General features: G+C 47.2%; 1 protein-coding gene across 1 annotated transcript in view; it reads left to right on the top strand.

Annotated features, from left to right (window-relative positions):
• The window catches only part of DHRS12 (dehydrogenase/reductase 12), an 87,445-nt gene extending 73,139 nt beyond the window's left edge, over positions 1–14,306 (top strand). Inside the window, 6 exon segments of the mRNA XM_007945248.1 lie at positions 4,028–4,089; positions 6,190–6,294; positions 8,511–8,601; positions 12,766–12,807; positions 12,810–12,915; positions 14,147–14,306. Coding sequence (XP_007943439.1) covers positions 4,028–4,089; positions 6,190–6,294; positions 8,511–8,601; positions 12,766–12,807; positions 12,810–12,915; positions 14,147–14,306 — 566 coding nt within the window.
• The last annotated feature ends 2,976 nt before the right edge of the window (positions 14,307–17,282 follow it).

Raw genomic sequence — 17,282 nt, 5'->3', positions numbered from 1 at the left:
TTGAACCACCAGCCTTCTGGTTAGCAGTCAAGTGCCTTAGCCACTATGCTACCAGAAACTAGGTGGCTTATCAGAACAGACATTTGTTGGCTTATAGTTCTAGAGGCTAGACGTCTGAAGAAGGGTGTTGGCAGGGCCATATTTTCTCTGAAGTCTCCAGTGGGAAGATCCTTTGTTGTCTCTCCCAGCTTCAGTAGCTCCAGGTGTTCTTGAAGCTACAGTGGAACTCCATGTTCATGTGGCTATTTTCCGTCTATATGTCTCTCCGGATCTCTTTTATAAAAACACCACTCAGGTGGGATTAGGACCCACTTTAGAGGTAGGACTGCATATTTTGGGGGCACACAATTCAATCCATAACAGAGCAGATGGGGCAGATTCTCCAGAAGTCTGCTGTGCCAGGCTGAGGGGTCTTCAGTTAGTTTGTGGGGAGCACGGCATGTTGAAGGGTTTTGGGGCAGGAGAGTGACACTGGCTCACAGGGCCAATAAGTCCCATGGTTTGGCGCTTTATGAACTAAGGCAAGGAGCTCCTGGTACCATCTTCATCGTAAGGAACAATAACTTGCAAATAATGGTTTAATTCCTTCTTGTTTACACTGGTGTTGTCTGGGATTCAGCATGGTTTCATGAGTCAAGGAGGGGGAGGTCTGCCATCTAATTTCCACTCTGTGTGGGCTTGGTGCAGGACCTTGCATAACTCAGAGCCTCTTTGGGACTCCCTAAGTTCAAATCTTTTCACACACACACATGCACATAGACTTAAATATTTCTATATGATTATGACTTTAACAGATTGTTCTGTTTCTCTTTGCTGGCTCTGAGGATGCCCAGGAAGGGCCTTGGAAGGCAGGCTTGGAGCCTGGAGCATTATAAATTGCCAGGAAGATAGATGTTTCATCTCCTTCTCAGGGATAGGAAACGCTTGTTGGGTGTGAATAGTCATATACTTGGCTGACCTTTGGGAGTAGATCACCAGGCCTTTTTTCCTCGTCCGTCATAGTCTGGAAGTTTCACTGAGACCTGCTCAGCATCAGAGCAACACGTAAGCTTCCCCTGGCACAGGGTGGGTAGCTGTGTGAGGAGCAGTGGCCAAGGACTTAACCAGGGTGTCCTGGATGGAAGGTGAGAATTCCAGCACAGGACCACCAATGCCACCCTTCCCTGCCACTATTCCTAAGGGGTGCTTTAAAACACCTGGCTGTGCCCTAAAGGAGGGAGTATTTCTGTAGTAATGTCTAACTTGTCTAAATGGACATAGGAGTATTCTCACAGAAAATGAAACAGAACAAAACACAAGAGCATCTCCTGGGCAGGGAGGAGAGGGGCAGAGGGGATCCCCCAGCTCTGGCCCGTCCTGCACTGGTGATGCCTCTGGGGCAGGCGGAGAGAGCCCATACCCTCCCCCCTTTCGGGGCTTGAGCTGTGGAGGTGGGAGCTATGGGTAATCTGATTCCAGACTTCCATTTCCTTTGCTCAAAGGAGTCATTTATGACAATCCATCAGGGCAGGCTGATGGGGCAGATAGCCTTTGGCAGAAGTCTTTTCTACTTCTCTGCAAATTAAATCACAGAGAAAGGCACCCACGCTGAATACAAAGGAAGTGGTCAAGGCTGTGAGATGGAGGTCGACAGCTGTTTGAGAACAAGTGTGCATGAGACTTTAAAATCCACAAATATTAACAAGGTGGCTCACTCCAAAATGGAACTGGACCCTGAACAGCTAAGCATGCTGTTTTGGGTGAACGTCACCCTCAACATTACAAGCTATATGGCAGTGCAGTGACCACCCCCAATGTGTACAAGGGCTGTCAGCTCACTGGGTCACTCAGCACATTTGTACTTCACCTGCCACCTAGGAGGTGGGCTGGACAGCCACTATCTCCAGTTCACCAATAAGGCAGCCTGGGCTGAAAAAGCTACATTGATTTGCCCTCAGTCACACAGCAAGTAGGTGCCAGGGCCAGGATTCAAGTCCAGGGCCTGTGCACGGTGCCAGCCTGCTCCTGCTAGCTCTGCCACTAGCCCAACCGATGGGGACGTCCGGGCAGAGATGGAGAGAGCTATTCAAGCAGAAACCTCTAGGCCTAGGCAGGAAAAAGCCCAGGGACCCATCTTACCTAAAACTTAAAAAAAAAAAAAAAAAAAAAAAGATTTAATTTTTAGAACCATTTTAATGTACAGGAAAATTGCATAGAAAGTACAGAGTTCCCATAGGCCCTCTCCCCCACATACACTACTTCCCCTGTTATTAGCATCCTGCATTGATGTAGCACATTTGTTATTACTCATGAACCAATACTGATACATTACTGTTAACTAAAGCCTATAGTTTATATTAGAGCTCACTCTTTGTTCCATCCTTGAGAGATGAGCAGTACTGCTCAATTTCATAGTCCATATTCCTATTTTTATGTGCACCCAAACAAACAAACAAAAATTCACTGCCATCGAGTCAATTCCAACTCACAGTGATCCCTACTGGGTTTCTAAGGAGGTAAATCTTTATGGAAACGGATTTCCCAGTCTTCCTTCCACGGAGTGGCTGGTGGGTTTGAACCACCACCAGCCTTCTGGTTAGCAATCACATGCCTTAGATACTAAGCCACCAGAGCTCCTTTTCATGTGCATGGACGAGGCACAATTAACACATGTCTATGTGTATCTTTTCATTATGTTCTATAGGTTTTGACAAAGGCATAATGTCACACCCACCATTACAGCATCATGTAGAATGGTTTCACTGCCCCCCAAAATGCCCTGTGCTCCACCACCCCTGCCTTTTTGAACTCTTTACTTGTCTCCTACTTTATTTTGGGTTAAAGGATTAAAGAATAATAATAATAACCATAACCTTTTATAAAAAAACAATATATGTTCATTGTTTAGAAAAATACACATAAGCATAAGAAGACAATAGAAATGGTCTATTTATATAATTCCATTATTCAGAGATATTTTAACATTTTAGTGCACCAAAATGTATCCTTCCAGACAATTTCTCTTCATTTTGACACGTCTTTCCTTACAAAAATGGGATTGTTATCCACACTTCTCATTCCATATATTGTGAATATCTTAATTATCAAATATACTTCTGCAGTATTTTCCTCAGTCCATTAAAAGTGTTTTTATATATAACTCATTGACTTATACTCTGACTCAGGGCAGCCCCACGTGCAGCAAAGTAGGACTGCTCCATGGGGTTTTCTTGGCTGTAATCTTTATGGGAGCAGATCACCAGGCCTTTCTTCTGCAGCAGCACTGGGTGGGTTCAAACCACCAACCTTTAGATTAGTCGTTGAGAGCATTTTATATCTATAACACACACACATTATTTCTGTAATCATATACATCATATATATATATTACAGAAATAATTAGAAAATTGTAAGAATATTATTACAACAAATTGCAATAATTTTTTAATTACAAACAGTAGAAAAATGTATAGCATAGAAAATAAGATTCCCTTAATTCTACCCTTGGGATATAAGCAGTATTGGTAAGTTTCACATTTCACATTCATAACTTTTTATGTACAGACTATGCATAATTAATGGATGTGTATTTTCCCAGAGTAGGCTCATTTTCCCTCCATGTAGTGCGGACCTCATTTCCTCTCAGTACTTGAGGTTCCATGGCTTCTTTCTAGGGTGTCTGGCTTTCCATTGCTGAGGAGCCAAACACCTGATGAGACTGGAGGAGAAACAGAACAGCCTGAGCCCACTGCATGGGGCGACTCCAGCTCACGAAGCCCCACGTGTGTCACTGTAGGACTGTGCTCCATGGAGTTCTCATTGGCTGGTTTCCAGAAGTGTATCAGCAGGCCTTGCTCCTGAGATGCCTGTGGGTGGATTCAAATGTCCAACCTTTCGGTTAGTAACTGAGCTTGCCCCATCCAGGGACTCCTCTTGGGGGCATGGGTAGTTGCAAATGAACAGATCTGGTGTCCTCACCCTGAAGGGATGACCCTACAGCACAGGAGGCCAGCTCCCTCCCAGCTCCCCACTGCCTGTGCATCCGCAGGTGTGTATATTCTCACCACTGCCATGATCCCTGCACTGGAGAAAGAAAATAACCCCAGAATGGTGAGTTGACCATTTGGGATACTTTGTAAGCAATTGACTTTGTTCCTGGTGGGAAGTCAATGGCCCTATGTTTGCTGCCTCAAATGTCCTAAGGGCCATTCTGTCCACATCCACACTGGAGACCAATTTTGTCCAAGAGGCCATTTGTCTCCTGCTAAATAGCCTGAAATAAAGCAGTTTTGTACCAGCATGGACAGGTCTAGTTGGGTCTAGAGAGAAGCCAGCCCCAGGGCCAGGAGGGATGCAAGTGGAGCTGGTGATCAGCCTCCTGCTTCTTTGCGCTCATAATGCATAGACTGGGATCCCAAATGCTCATTCAGCAGTAGAAAGCTGCCTGGAAGCCCTCAGACTTGCTAGCCTATTCTAACTCCTGCCTCTTCCTGCTCTCAGGGAGTACCCTAGCCTCCCCTATGTTGCCCTCTTCTTGTAGCTGTTGCGAGGGCTGCTGCCCATATACACACAAAATGCCAAGCCAGATGCTGTTGATTCTGACTCATGGCAACCCTGTGGTCAGAGCAGAGCTGTACTCCACAGTTATCAGTGGTTGAGTTTTCATAAGCAGATCACCAGGCCTTCTGAGGTGCCTCCAGGTAGATCGGACAACTATTTTCATTAGCAGCCAAGTGTGTTTAGAAAAACCCCACAAAAACAAAAACCCAAACCCATTTCCATTCACTAGATTCTGACTTAAAGTGACCCTACAGAACAGAAGTGCCCCACAAGATTTCTTTACAGAAGCAGACTGCCACATCTTTCCCCCATGAAGCAGCTGGGGGGTTGAACCACCAACCTTTTGGTTAGCAGTCGAGCACTTACACCCTAAGTTTCTTATGACAAGGGAGGCACAACTGTGTAGAGTCATGTTATAGACTTGAGCCCTCACCAGGGCCTTGCCTTCAATATCCTCAGAGGTGACAAAGCAACAGCAAACAGGAGATTCTGAAGAGCAGAGGCAGCTGGGCAAGGCCTTAGGTTGGTGTGAGTGTGCACTTCCTGGAGACCATCCTGCTCAAGTGGGGAAGGACAGGCTAACGGAACCAGTTCTCTCCTAATGGACTGAATGGCATAAATTGGAGAAATCAGCAACAAGGCAGTGTACATAGGCTGCCTTCTCTCAGCATGTGATAGGAGGAGTAATGTCCTCCTCACACCCCCAAAGATGCCCACCTCCTCCTCACCAGAGCCTGTGAGTATACTGCCTTACATGGGACAAGGGATGCTGCAGATGTGATAGGGAGGTGATCCTGAGTGATCAGGTGGGCCTAGTATCACCACAAGTGTCCTTATAGAGGCAGGCAAGAGGTCTGAGTCACAGAGGAGATGTGACAGCGGAAGCAGATGTTGGAGTGGTAGGACCACAAACCAAGGAAGGCAGGTGGCCTCTAGAAGCTGGAGAAGGCAAGGAACAGATCCTTCCCTAGAACCTCCAGAGGGAACACCACTCTGTCGGCACCTTGATTCCAGCCCCATGAGGCCCATTTTGGACTTCCAAGCTTCAGAACTGTAAAAGGATAAATCTGAGTTATTTTAAGCCACTAAGATTGTGGTAATGTGTTGTAGCAGCAGTAGAAAGCTGATACATTGCTCAACAGGCACAGGAGAGGATACAGGACAGTAGCTGTGCTTCCCAGAGAAGACAGCGGGGGTGAAGGAAGAACAGGGCGATTCAATTTGTTTAAATGGCATTTCTTTGATTTTTTTTTTTTTTTTGTAAAAGATCAGGGTAGCCTTCCTTTCATTACAATAAGAATATTTTAACTGTGTTATAAAGTGATGAACAAACATGAAAGATGTGAAGTTAATTCATTAGAGTTCATTTTATATCATTTCTTGAGAGAAGCCCAGTTTAGCCACAGCCCTTGTGATAAGCAAGAAACATTTCTTCAGTAGTTATGTCAGAAAATTGTGGCTACCATTCTTAATGTACTTCATGTAAACTTTCAAGATGTCCTTCAGTTTGTGAAGAACTGTCAGAAATCACAATGAAAGAAAATGATGATGAAACACTAAATATAGTAAAAAGGCAACCAAGACAATAACATAGCAACATGGGAGGGAGTTTCCTTGTGTTTGTAAATGTCTATATCACCTTTATTGCAGGTAACAGTCTCCTCAGGAGGAATGCTGGTTCAGAAACTGAATACCAGTGATCTACAATCAGAAAGGGCAGCACTTAATGGAACTATGGTCTCTGCACAAAATAAGGTAATAAGGTGATCTCCCAAGACTGCATTTTGTTAATACGCCACATGGTCTCTTCCTGAGGAAGGTTGACTCTGGGACACATTAATCTGTACATGGTTCATACACAGTGGAGTCCCTGGTTAGTGCAAACAGTTAACATGCTCATTACTAACCAGGAAGTTGCAGGTTTGAGTCCACCCAGAGGTGCCTTGGAAGAAAGGCCTGGTAATCTCCTTCCAAGAGGTATAGCCACTGAAAACTTTGTGAAGCCCAGTCCTCCTCTGACACACAGGGGTCTCCATGAGTCAAAGTTGCCTCGATGCACCTGGGCTTGGTGTCGAGGTGCACATTAGCACCTGAGGATGCTCCCTGGCTAAGAGAGGACTCCTCACCAGGAGCCCAGCACATCCTGGGAGAAGCCAAGAAATCTGCTCTTCTCCTCAGTGTTTCTCAGACTACACAGAAAATGATGGCAGCTAGTGACCACCAAAACAGGAGCCCAGCAGGGGTGTTCCCACCCCCTTTCCCCACCTCAGCCTGGTGGAATGAAGAGAACTGGAGGTTATGGGGATAGATGCAACGCTGGGTCACACCGGCTCACTCTGAAGGGCTCTGACATTTGATTCTAAAGAACTGAAGGGGCAGATGGGTCCAGATACCAAGCCCATTTTTAACAGAAAATGTGGTCATACTGCTTCAAGCCATATCCCAGCATATTCTAGCAATTTTAGAAAGCTTGATCGATGGAGTCCGTATTTACAGCTCTTGCTCTGACATCTGCCTGGTTGGGCTTGCTGCCTGTTTTGGAAGCTGGTGGGCCCATTTGCTTTCCCTGTCTTGGGGTTGTCAGCCCTCTGTGGGATGCTCCCCATCTTCACTTCTACTGCGTGTGCCTGGGGTATGCCCATTTTTGCTCACCAACCCCAGACCAGATCCTGGTGGTTACTTCTCTGACTCACAATGCTGACATTAGAGAGCCGTATTTTCTTACCATTTCCCCAGGGGATGTGGAGTTAACCAACCACTATCAAGACTGCTGCTCAGAAGTGGATTTCCTCGCAAAGCATAATCACATTGCCCTAGGACTGCAACAGCCCAAATACATGTGTTATCTAAGTATCTCCTATATGTTTGCCATGTTCTATCTAAGGCAGGAGTTCAATCCACATGTGGATGAGGCCCACTGAGGGGCAGCTCTGTGCTGGGTGCCCAGGGCACAGCGTTGAGCAGAGCAGACACCAGCGGCTCTCACTGAGCACACACCTAGTAGTTGTTGTTGTTATGTGCCATCAAGTCGGCCCCGACTCATAGCGACCCCTCTTTGGGTTTCCGAGGCAGTATCACTACAGAAGTAGGATTGCCCAACCTTCCTTCCGAGGAGTGGCTGGTGGGTTTGAACCGCCAGCCGTCTGGTTAGCAGGCAAGTGTCTTAGGCACTATGCTACCAGAGCTCCCACACCTAGTAGAGAAGAGTCAAATAAGTGGCTTGTGAAGGAGGAAGGTCTGGGTGCCAAGGGGATTTGGAGCTGAGGAAGCCCCAGTCAGAGTGCAGTTGACGGCGTCTTCATTCTCATGGTTGTCTGTCAGTTGCTGTTCCCACCCCTGCGCAGGCAGAATGAGCACAGAGCCCTGCTCCACCTCAAGGTGAAGCTCAGTGAGGAGGAAGTTGTGACCCAGGGGTTGCACACACTGCTGCTGCTGCTGTCAGGTACCGTCGAGTCGGCTCCGACTCATAGCGACCCTGTGTACAACAGAACGAAACACTGCCCGGTCCTGTGCCATCCCCACAATCTGTGCTATACCTGAGCCCATCATTGCAGTCACTGTGTCATTCCATCTCGCTGAGGGCCTTCCCCTCTTTCTCTGACCCTCCACTTTACCAAGTATTATATCCTTCTCCAGCAAATGGTCCCTTCTGACAACGTGACCAAAGTAGGTGAGATGAGGTATGGCCATTTTCACTTCCAAGGAGCATTCCGGCTGCACTTCTTCCAGGACAGATTGGTTAGTTCTTCTGGCAGTTCATAGTGCTTTCAGTATTCTTCGCCAACACCACAACTCAATAGCATCAGCTCTTCTTGGGTCTTCCTCATTCATTATCCAGCTTTCACATGCATATTAGGCACATGCGCACACTGCAATCCTGGGCAGAAGGGGTGGGGGTGTCTCCTGAGCCTGCTGGCCAGCCCCTGCCTCACAACCAGTCCTCACTGGTTCATTCTTCACTCTTGTCCCAGAGGCAGCAAGTGGTTCTGACTGAGTGATGGGCCAGCGCCCACTCAGCCATCCACTTCTCGTCCACGCATCCTGGCTGGGCGGACTCTCCAGGTATACCACAGCCTCCATTTCCATGCTGCTTACGCTTCATCTAAAAACACCTGAGCAGGACTGACTCCCCGGGAGCGACCCCAAACCAGTGTAACAAGGACCAAAGGATTTCTCCATGTCCATTTAGGTCAGGTATGTTGAGACTAGAGAAGGAGAGGTCTTGTTCTCAGAGACAGAGCTTTGGTCCATAGGGTGCCTTTTGCAAAGCCAAGGAAGGGGATGGTGCTGGATGGGGGGGGGGGCACTTGGAGGTGAGACTGGATCCTGGCCTTCATAAGCCCTCCTAACTATGACAGCATCCAGTGCTGACGGAGCTGCTGAATAAGGCCACTCCCGTATCAGAGATGAATGGCAGGGGCTGAGGCAAGGCTTGGGCCACCTCACCACCCTCACTCAGGTCTCTGGAAATAATAATGATAACATGATTACTAAGAGACACCTTGAGTTTTCTGGAAGTATGCCAGAAGAGCAATGAAGAAGAGCAGATCCCCCAGCTCTGCCCCTACCAACTTGCCGACCTCGGGCAGGTCGCTTTGGCTCGCTCTCTACAACTCTTTCCTCCTCCCAGACAAGGCAACTACAAGCACAGCAGCCACAGCAGGCCCCCTGCAAGGATGTATATAAGCTTAGGCAGTTCTCACAACCCCAGGAAGTGGGCACTACGATTATACCCATTTACAGATGAGGGAACCGAGGTGCAGAGAGGGTAAGGCCACCCAGCTGGTCCCGGGTCGCAGAGTTTTGGGAAGTAGGCTCTCATACCTCATATACTGTCAGCACAATGCTTCTCAAAGCCACACTGCAACTGTTTACTAGAAGCCTTACAATTTATCTACATATTTATAAAAACCTGTTGCTGTCGGGTTGATTACGATTCATGGCAACCCCATGTGTAAAAGAGTAGAACTCCTCCAGAGTTTGCCTAGTTGTAATCTTTGCACAAGTGGTTTGGCAGTTCTGTCTTCTGTGGAGCTTTTGTGTGGGTCTGAACCACCAACAACTTTTAGGTTAGTAGTCAAGCACAAACTGCCTGTGTCACCAGGCACCTCTCTCTCTAAGTGTATGCAGGTGTGTGTGTGCATTATATTGAATTCATCTTAAGAATTAATAATAATAGGAAACAAGATTGCTCATCACAGCACTGGTGATAAGAGATTAATAAATGATTTAACAGCTGTACCAAAGAATACCGCTCAGGCCTCGGAACTGTCTGCACCATATTGCTAAATGAAAACATCAGGTTCGGAAATAGCACGTGATGCCTTTGAGTTGTGGTGCTAGTGAAGAATGCTGAAGGTACCGTGGGCTGCCAGGAGAATGAAGAAATCTATCCTGGAGGAAGTGCAGCTGGAATGCTCCTTGGAAGTAGGATGGCCAGACTTCTCTCACCTACTTTGGTCATATTGTCAGAAGGGACCATTCCCTGGAGAAGGATATCATGCTTGGTAAAGTGGAGGGTCAATGAAAGAGGGGAAGGCCCTCAACAAGATGGACTGACACCGTGGCTTAAGCAATGGGCTCAGGTAGAGCAAGGATTGTGAGGATGGTGCAGAACAGGGCAGTGTTTTGTTCAGTTGTACATAGGGTCACTATGAGTCAGAGCTGACTTGACGGCACATAACAACAACAACAACAATAGTACAATCCTTAAGTTTGCTGTACACACACGCCCAGCCCTGCAGAGAGAGGTGTATTTGGCCTAGAAGACTTGGCAGAAATTGGCCTTCTGATGCCCAGACCTGTCATAAACACAGAGTGGATGCACCCAGCAAAGAGCACCAGGAGAGGGTCAGGCTGGTGTTTGCAGAGCGTGGCCTCTCGGTTCGTCTCACTTCCTAATAAGAGTCATGTTCGGTTCTGCCTGCCCAGGGTGAGCTCCACCAGGCTGTGGGAAGCCCCTGGCCTCTTATGCTCCCATATACATCACCCTGACAACTCTGACATAAGTAATTTGTATGTTTACAAAGTCTCTGTTTAGCAAGCAGATTGCCTGGGTTTAACATAGGATTAAGGTGTGGTTTCCACCTGTGGTCCACAGGTTCTGTATGTAATGACTGGGCCTGTCTGGGCATGTGAACAATTGTCATCTCTGACCAGTCAAAAACTAGTTGGTGTTGAGCCGATTCTGAGGCATGGCAACCATGTGTCAGAGTAGAACCACACTCCATAGGGTGTAAACAGCTGATATTTCAGGAGCAGTCACCAGGCCTTTCTTCTGAGGTGGCTCTGGGTGGACACCAACCTCCAGCTGTGCAGCTGGTAGCAGAGCATGCTAACCGTTCGCACCACCCAGGGACGAGTGGTAGGACGGAGGGCTTTAAATGCCTTCTTTTCGTAAGTATTTCCTAAGTTTTCCACAATAAACAAGTATTATGTCTATAAAAAGAAAAAAAAAAGTTTATTTTTAATTTTTTTTTTTAAAAGAGCCTTAGATTAGATAACTCCTATCTCTAAAATTCTCTGATCTCAATAAGGCTTCTAAATGTTTTCTCTGGTTTGTTTTCTTTCCTTGGCTTCACAAGAGAACAATTTTGTTTCCCAATGTGCTCAATTTAGAGAGAGTGTGTTCCCCGAGGTCTGTGGGAAAATGGGGGTTTCGCCTACAGCCAAATCGTAAAGCCAGTACTGCCTGGATCTGGGGAGGCTGCGGCCTGGCAAGCAGCAGCCACAGTGCTGAGGGCCTGGCTGAAGAAGGGGCCGTGGCACAGTGTTGAGGGCCTGGCTGAGAAGGGGCCAGGGCTGGGTGGGGAGGTTGCGCTGTTTACCAACACACTTCTGTGTAGCCCTGGATGCAGGGGGAGGACACGGCAGACAGCTTGGCAGAAGAGGTAAAAATATCCTTTCCCTTCTTACTACCAAACCCAAAACCAAACCTACTGCCATTGAGTCGACTGAGACTCACAGCAACCTTATAGGGCAAAGCAAAACTGCCCAGAGGATTCCCAAGGCTGCAAATCTTTATGGAAGCAGATTGCTTCATCTTTCTCCCTGGGAGCAGCTGTGAGGCTGGTGCAGGGCAGGGCAGTGTTGTTCAGTTGTACATAGGGTCACTATGAGTCAGAGCCAACTCGACGGCACCTAACAACAACAATAATAGTACAGTTCTTAAGTTTGCTACAACACACACCCACCCCTGCAGAGAGAGGTGTACTTGGCCTGGAGACTTGGAAGAACTGATCTTCTGATGCACAGACCTGTTATAAACACAGAAGGAATGCATCCAGCACAGAGCACCAGGAGAGGGTTCAAACTGCCGAACTTTTGGTTAGGAGACAAATGCTTTAACCTCTATGCCATTAGGGCTCCTCTTCTTATATAAACCAAAAAAACAAAACAACAACAAAAAAAAAACCAAACCAAATCCACTGCCATCAAGTTATTTCTGACTCAGTGACCCCTACTAGGTTTCTAAGGCGGTAAATCTATATAGAAGTAGATTGTCTCATCTTCCTTCTGTGGAGCAGCTGGTGGGTTTGAACCACCAACCTTCCGGTTAGTGGTCAAATGCCTTAGGCACTGAACAACCAGAGTTCCTTATACGACACCAAAAAAAAAAAAAAAAACCAAACTCACTGCCATTGAGACGGATCCGATTCATAGTGACCTCCACTGGGTTTCCAAGGTGGTAAATAATTATTGAAGTAGATTGCCTCATCTTCCTTCCACAAAGCAACAGGTGGGTTTGAACCACCAACCTTCTGGTTAGCGGTCAAATGTACTCCTCTCTAAAAAGAATACAAAAATAGTCCAAGAAACCAACAACCAGGATTTTCTTAGAGAGATTGCTAAGGCAGGAGTCTAGAAACTGAGGGTTTAGCCCTCCTGGTCTTAGTGTGGGGCCTACGCCTCTCTAGAGCCCTGTTCCTTAAGAAGGGACCTGTGTCCTCTGAGCTCTGAGGTGATTTTGCCCTCGGATAGGTGGTCTGAGGGCCTGCAATAGGGCAGCCAGCGCCCTCAGCACTTCCCACCAGGTGGCAGAGCACCTTAGGGTCTTTATGTTAAAGCTGTTTTAGAAATACCTTCACAACAGCCCGGACAAGTGTTATTTTGAAGCAGAAAGTTTATGACTGCATCATTATAAATGATGCCAGAACACCAAATTCCTTTACTCCAGAATGCTGTCATTATCAACCTGTCCTGTTCACTGTCCCCTTCCTCCCATAGCTGCGTGGCTGTCAATGCCGGGCTCCCACACCAGGATGAAGACTGCTCGCCAGCACAGGGGGCAGACAGGGTGCTGTGACTTGCCCTGTCCTCTGCAGCCACTGTGCACCCTGGGGGGCAGTTCTTCCAAGGTAACTCTCTTTTTGTCGTGTAAGCCACTGCCACCCTCCCTGTCTGTAAACCACAGAGCCGGGCGGCAGGGAGCTTGGCTCTAGAGGTTGTCTGTGCTGCCCTGAAACGTGTGGATTGCCTGTCCTTCCTGTTACAGGGCTCCTTCCCTTAACGCTGGGGTTGGTTCTTTGAAGTGCTTCATCCCTGGACTCCGTCACCCCAACACTCCTGCTACCTTTACCTCCATCCTGGTTATATTCCTGAACTTGGTGAGTTCTTTGAGTATAGAAATTCCCTAGAATCAAAGTCCAGGATAAGATCTCACCTGTGGGCGCTGTGGAGGTGAGTCTCACCTTGGGGATGAAAGACAGTTCGGTCTCAGGGGAACAGAAGCAGCCAGAGGCAGCAATGTGAACGGGGCAACTATGACTCTGCTTTAGCTTCTATTTTTGGAAGCAGTTTGCATTTTTGTTCTTTATCTCAGTGGGACTCTTAAGGCAGCATGCCCCGAGGAGAGGGGACAGGTGTGATAGTTGTCTCCATAAGGAAGGGACTGCTTTCCTAGGGCAGAAGCCGGCGTCTTCTCTCATCATGGCCGATAACCACCCTTGCTTGAGCTGTAACGAAGCTCTGCTGATCCCTGGAGCAGATCCTTCTCCCACTCATCTCCCACCTGCCCCCCCATTCTAGTCCCACCTACCACCTGCCTGTTCCAAACAGGTCCCTCTCCCCACTCTGTTACCTGTGCCTGAACACTTCCCTACCCTACTAGGCACTCGGAGAATGTCTGTGACTCCCTTAAAACTCAGCTTTAATTTCCTCTCTCTTCCCCACTGGCGGTCCCTGGGTAGTGTAAAGATAGACAAAAGGTTGGTGCTTCAAGTCAATTCAGAGGCGTCTTAGAATGGTGGCCTGGTGATCTGTTTCCAAAACATTAGCCATTGGGAACCCTCTGGGGGACAGTTCTACTTGGACACACGTGGGGTGCCCTGAGCTGGAGTCCACTGGACATCAACTGGTTTCTCTCCTCTGCTAGGTGTACCTTCTGTAAAAACCCACTGCTGTCGAATTGATTCTGATTCACAGTGACCCCCATTGGGTTTCCAAGGCTGTAAATTGAAGTAGATTGCCTTATCTTCCTCCTGCAGAGCAGCTGGTGGGTTTGAACTACAGCGCACTTCTGCCGGGCCTGGTTAGTCTGAGACCCTTGAGGGCAGGGTGTATACCTTCCTTTGTGGGCCCCTCCTGCTTCTTCTCCTGCTGGGGCCAGTGACATGGCTGACCCAGGCCTGAGCAGCAACAGGTCTGAGGTGTCCACACTGTGGTGGCTCACACGTTTCTACCACTTGCCTCTGGCTAGAACATTCTCCTCACTGGCTGAAGAGAAGCTAATTGAAGTATTGGAACAGCTGGCTCAGAGATTTAAATAGGCCCGGCCAGGCCAAGGGGCCAGAATTGCCTTCACAAAGGAGCCGGAGCTGCCAGTGAGAACACTCCACTTTCCCTCCCCTCTGAGCTGCCCCTCAGCAATGAAGCACCTATGAGGAACAGTAACATTTTATTTTAAAATAAATATAATGATGACCATGAACAAGCTCTTCTTGCCCTTTGGCAGCAGATTCTTTTCCTGTTACTTGAGAATATGGTTCTTAAAGATTCTACCCTTAAGATTAATGTTGTCAATTGGAGGGGAGACAGGAGTGGGAGGAAGAATGACTATGTGCTCTGTGGCCTCTCCTTTCTTTTTTTCCCACTTGGCCATTGTCCGAAGCTGACCATTGTGTGTGTGCTCAAGGAGGCTGGCACTGCTTCTGCATGTATGTTGCCAGGAACAAGCAAAATCAAGGGACAATGGGTATTAACCAAATGAAACTGGCCTAGTTTGATAAAACTAAATCACATCATTTTACCTCTAAGCGACTTGAGGGAAAGTTGTAATAAAATCAGTGAATGGGTTTAGAATTACGTGCATACAGCCTTGGTGTTCAAGGTCAAGTAAGCATCTCCTCATCAAAGCCGAGCAAAGCCTGGAAGGCATAGCCCAGCCTGCCCACTGGCCCTCCACCAGACCCGCCAGCCCATTATCCCCAGGGAAGGACTTTTTCTGGGTGCACTTGCCTAGGAGGTCAGTGTACATCAGGGACGGTGACACTCTGCCCTGTGCTCACACATGCAGGCATGCATCCACCCTCTTTCTTAAGGGCTCAAGTGCTCTGGAGTGAGGGTGGGGGGTGGTTAGCCACAGGACAGAGGTCTCAGTGTGAAAGACAACCCAGCTCTTCCCCTCACTGGCTATTCCCCATTGTGCAGGCCACTTGGCTGCTTTGTACTTTTTCTTAACCATAAAATGGGTCTCACGAGAGGCTTTACATGGCTGTATTTGCCCTGAAGTCCTTGTTCTTGTTTGGAAAGTTAACCACAGAGCAGACTTATGTGAAGGTAAGATAAAGAAAATAAAAGGTGGCTACAGGTTCCTGGGTGGCACAGACGGTTTGTACTTGGCTACCAACCAGAAGGCTGGAGATTGGAGTCCATCCAGTGGCATCATGAACAAAGGCCTGGCAATCTAATCCTGTAAGATTACAGCCAATGAAAACTCTAGGGAGCAGTTCTACTCTGACACACATGGGTACACCATGAGTCTCAATCAACGGCCGTTTTTATTTATTTATTTTTTACGATGGCCACAGCCCACTTGCCTAGAGTCTGTGGTGAGCAGCTCACCTTGGTCTCCAGACTGTCTCTCTCTCTCGGGTCTAGACAGGTGGAAACTCACCCACACCACCAGAGCAGACAGCACTCATGAGGTGAACCCCAGAACAGGGTGGCTGGGTGCATGTGGTCATGTTACAGCTCAGCAACAACAAAGGATGGGGCCACAGCTGCAGGCAGGTTTCTGCAGAGATTTATTTTAAACCATGGAGGCCACTTTGCATCAAGAGTCTCTTACACTGACTGTGGCTACAGGGACATTTGGTTTGAGAAGCACAGTGGGTAAGTGAGCAGAGTAGACACAGTGTTCAGCAGCATTTGAATGTAGATCTGGACACAGACACTGTAACGTCAGAAATCTTGGTCGTTACCACCGAAGCACATTCAGGAAGTCAGTGTCAAGACTGGGCGGTCTGGGTGGTGGGATGTAGTGGCCAAGAGCACAGCAAATGCCAGTTCAGCTGGAACTACATTTCAGAAATCCATTCCAACTTCAGGCTTATGACATCCTCAGCCCAACACTTCTGAGAATTTCCGCATTTCAAAGGAAAGTAAAACATATTTATAAAGGAACAGGCCCACTGCAGCCAGTATGAGATGTGGGCCACAGACTTGATGGACATGCTGAGTGGCCAAGTTCCTGGACCTGGTTATGGATAAAGTGGTTAGGCAGGCACAAAAGCGTGGAGCTAGCACCTTCCCTGTTCTCCAGTTAGTAACAGTTTTTTTTTTTTTTTAAATACTTTTCATAGAAAGATTTTCTTTTGCAAAACATAGTACAGTGAAAAACAAGTCATTTAAAAAGCAAGACAAATGGCGTAACACACAAATATATAAGAGTACAATGGTTAACAGTAACACACGTGTTTTGGTCCATACTTCATATTGGCAAATGCTACTGATATAAGGCTGCCATCCATTTAAATAAAAGCATGTATATAAGTAAAATACTTTTTCAAATTGTTTTCCCTTTTTATTAGTTAGAGCTCACCTTCTCACACTTCCCAGAGAACCAAGGGGAAAAAAGGGGGTGAGGTGGGAGAGAAAACCATAAATGTCAAGATTGGATTGTTTATCTAATCTTTAAACCAACCTGCAGTTCCCTGACACATCCTCTCCCAAGAAAGTCAAATACTCTTCTGATTCATAAAGGTGAATATATGAGGTATCTATGTTTAATGAGATGGTACCATGATTATGTCCACCTTCACCATCTTTTTTCCAAAACCAAACTTACTAGACTCAAGATGGGAAAATCTAGAAAGCAATTGACTGATGTGGTAGAACACAACAAAAGCACGTTATACGCTCTCATTAATCTAAGTCAGCTGTGTGGATAGCTTTGACTAGTCCAGTGATAACATTCATGGAATCCCAGAATTGAAAATCCCAGGATTGGAAGGGACCTTCAGAATCATCTCATTCAGTCCTTATTCCGGCTGTGCTCTCCTGTCCACATCTCTGACAAGGAGCCACCTCCTTCCTGTCTGGTCCTAAGTTCTCTGGCATGGTAAACACAGAGGATCCCATCATGATTTGGGACAGATCCAATTTTTAGGCAGTGCTTTTTTGAATGAGACCGGAAGAGGCTTCTCTGTAGAAAGGCTATCATTTAAAGGAAAAACACAAACTACAAATCTTGAGGGTTGAGAAGGATGTAGTTCTTGGTTGTAAAGCTGAGCTAAAGTTTAAAC

The sequence above is a fragment of the Orycteropus afer genome, unplaced genomic scaffold (genome assembly GCF_000298275.1).
Source record: "Orycteropus afer afer isolate SDZICR_OR568_19922 unplaced genomic scaffold, OryAfe1.0 scaffold00134, whole genome shotgun sequence".
Lineage (NCBI taxonomy): Eukaryota > Metazoa > Chordata > Mammalia > Tubulidentata > Orycteropodidae > Orycteropus > Orycteropus afer.
This window is presented reverse-complemented; position numbering and strand designations above follow the sequence as displayed.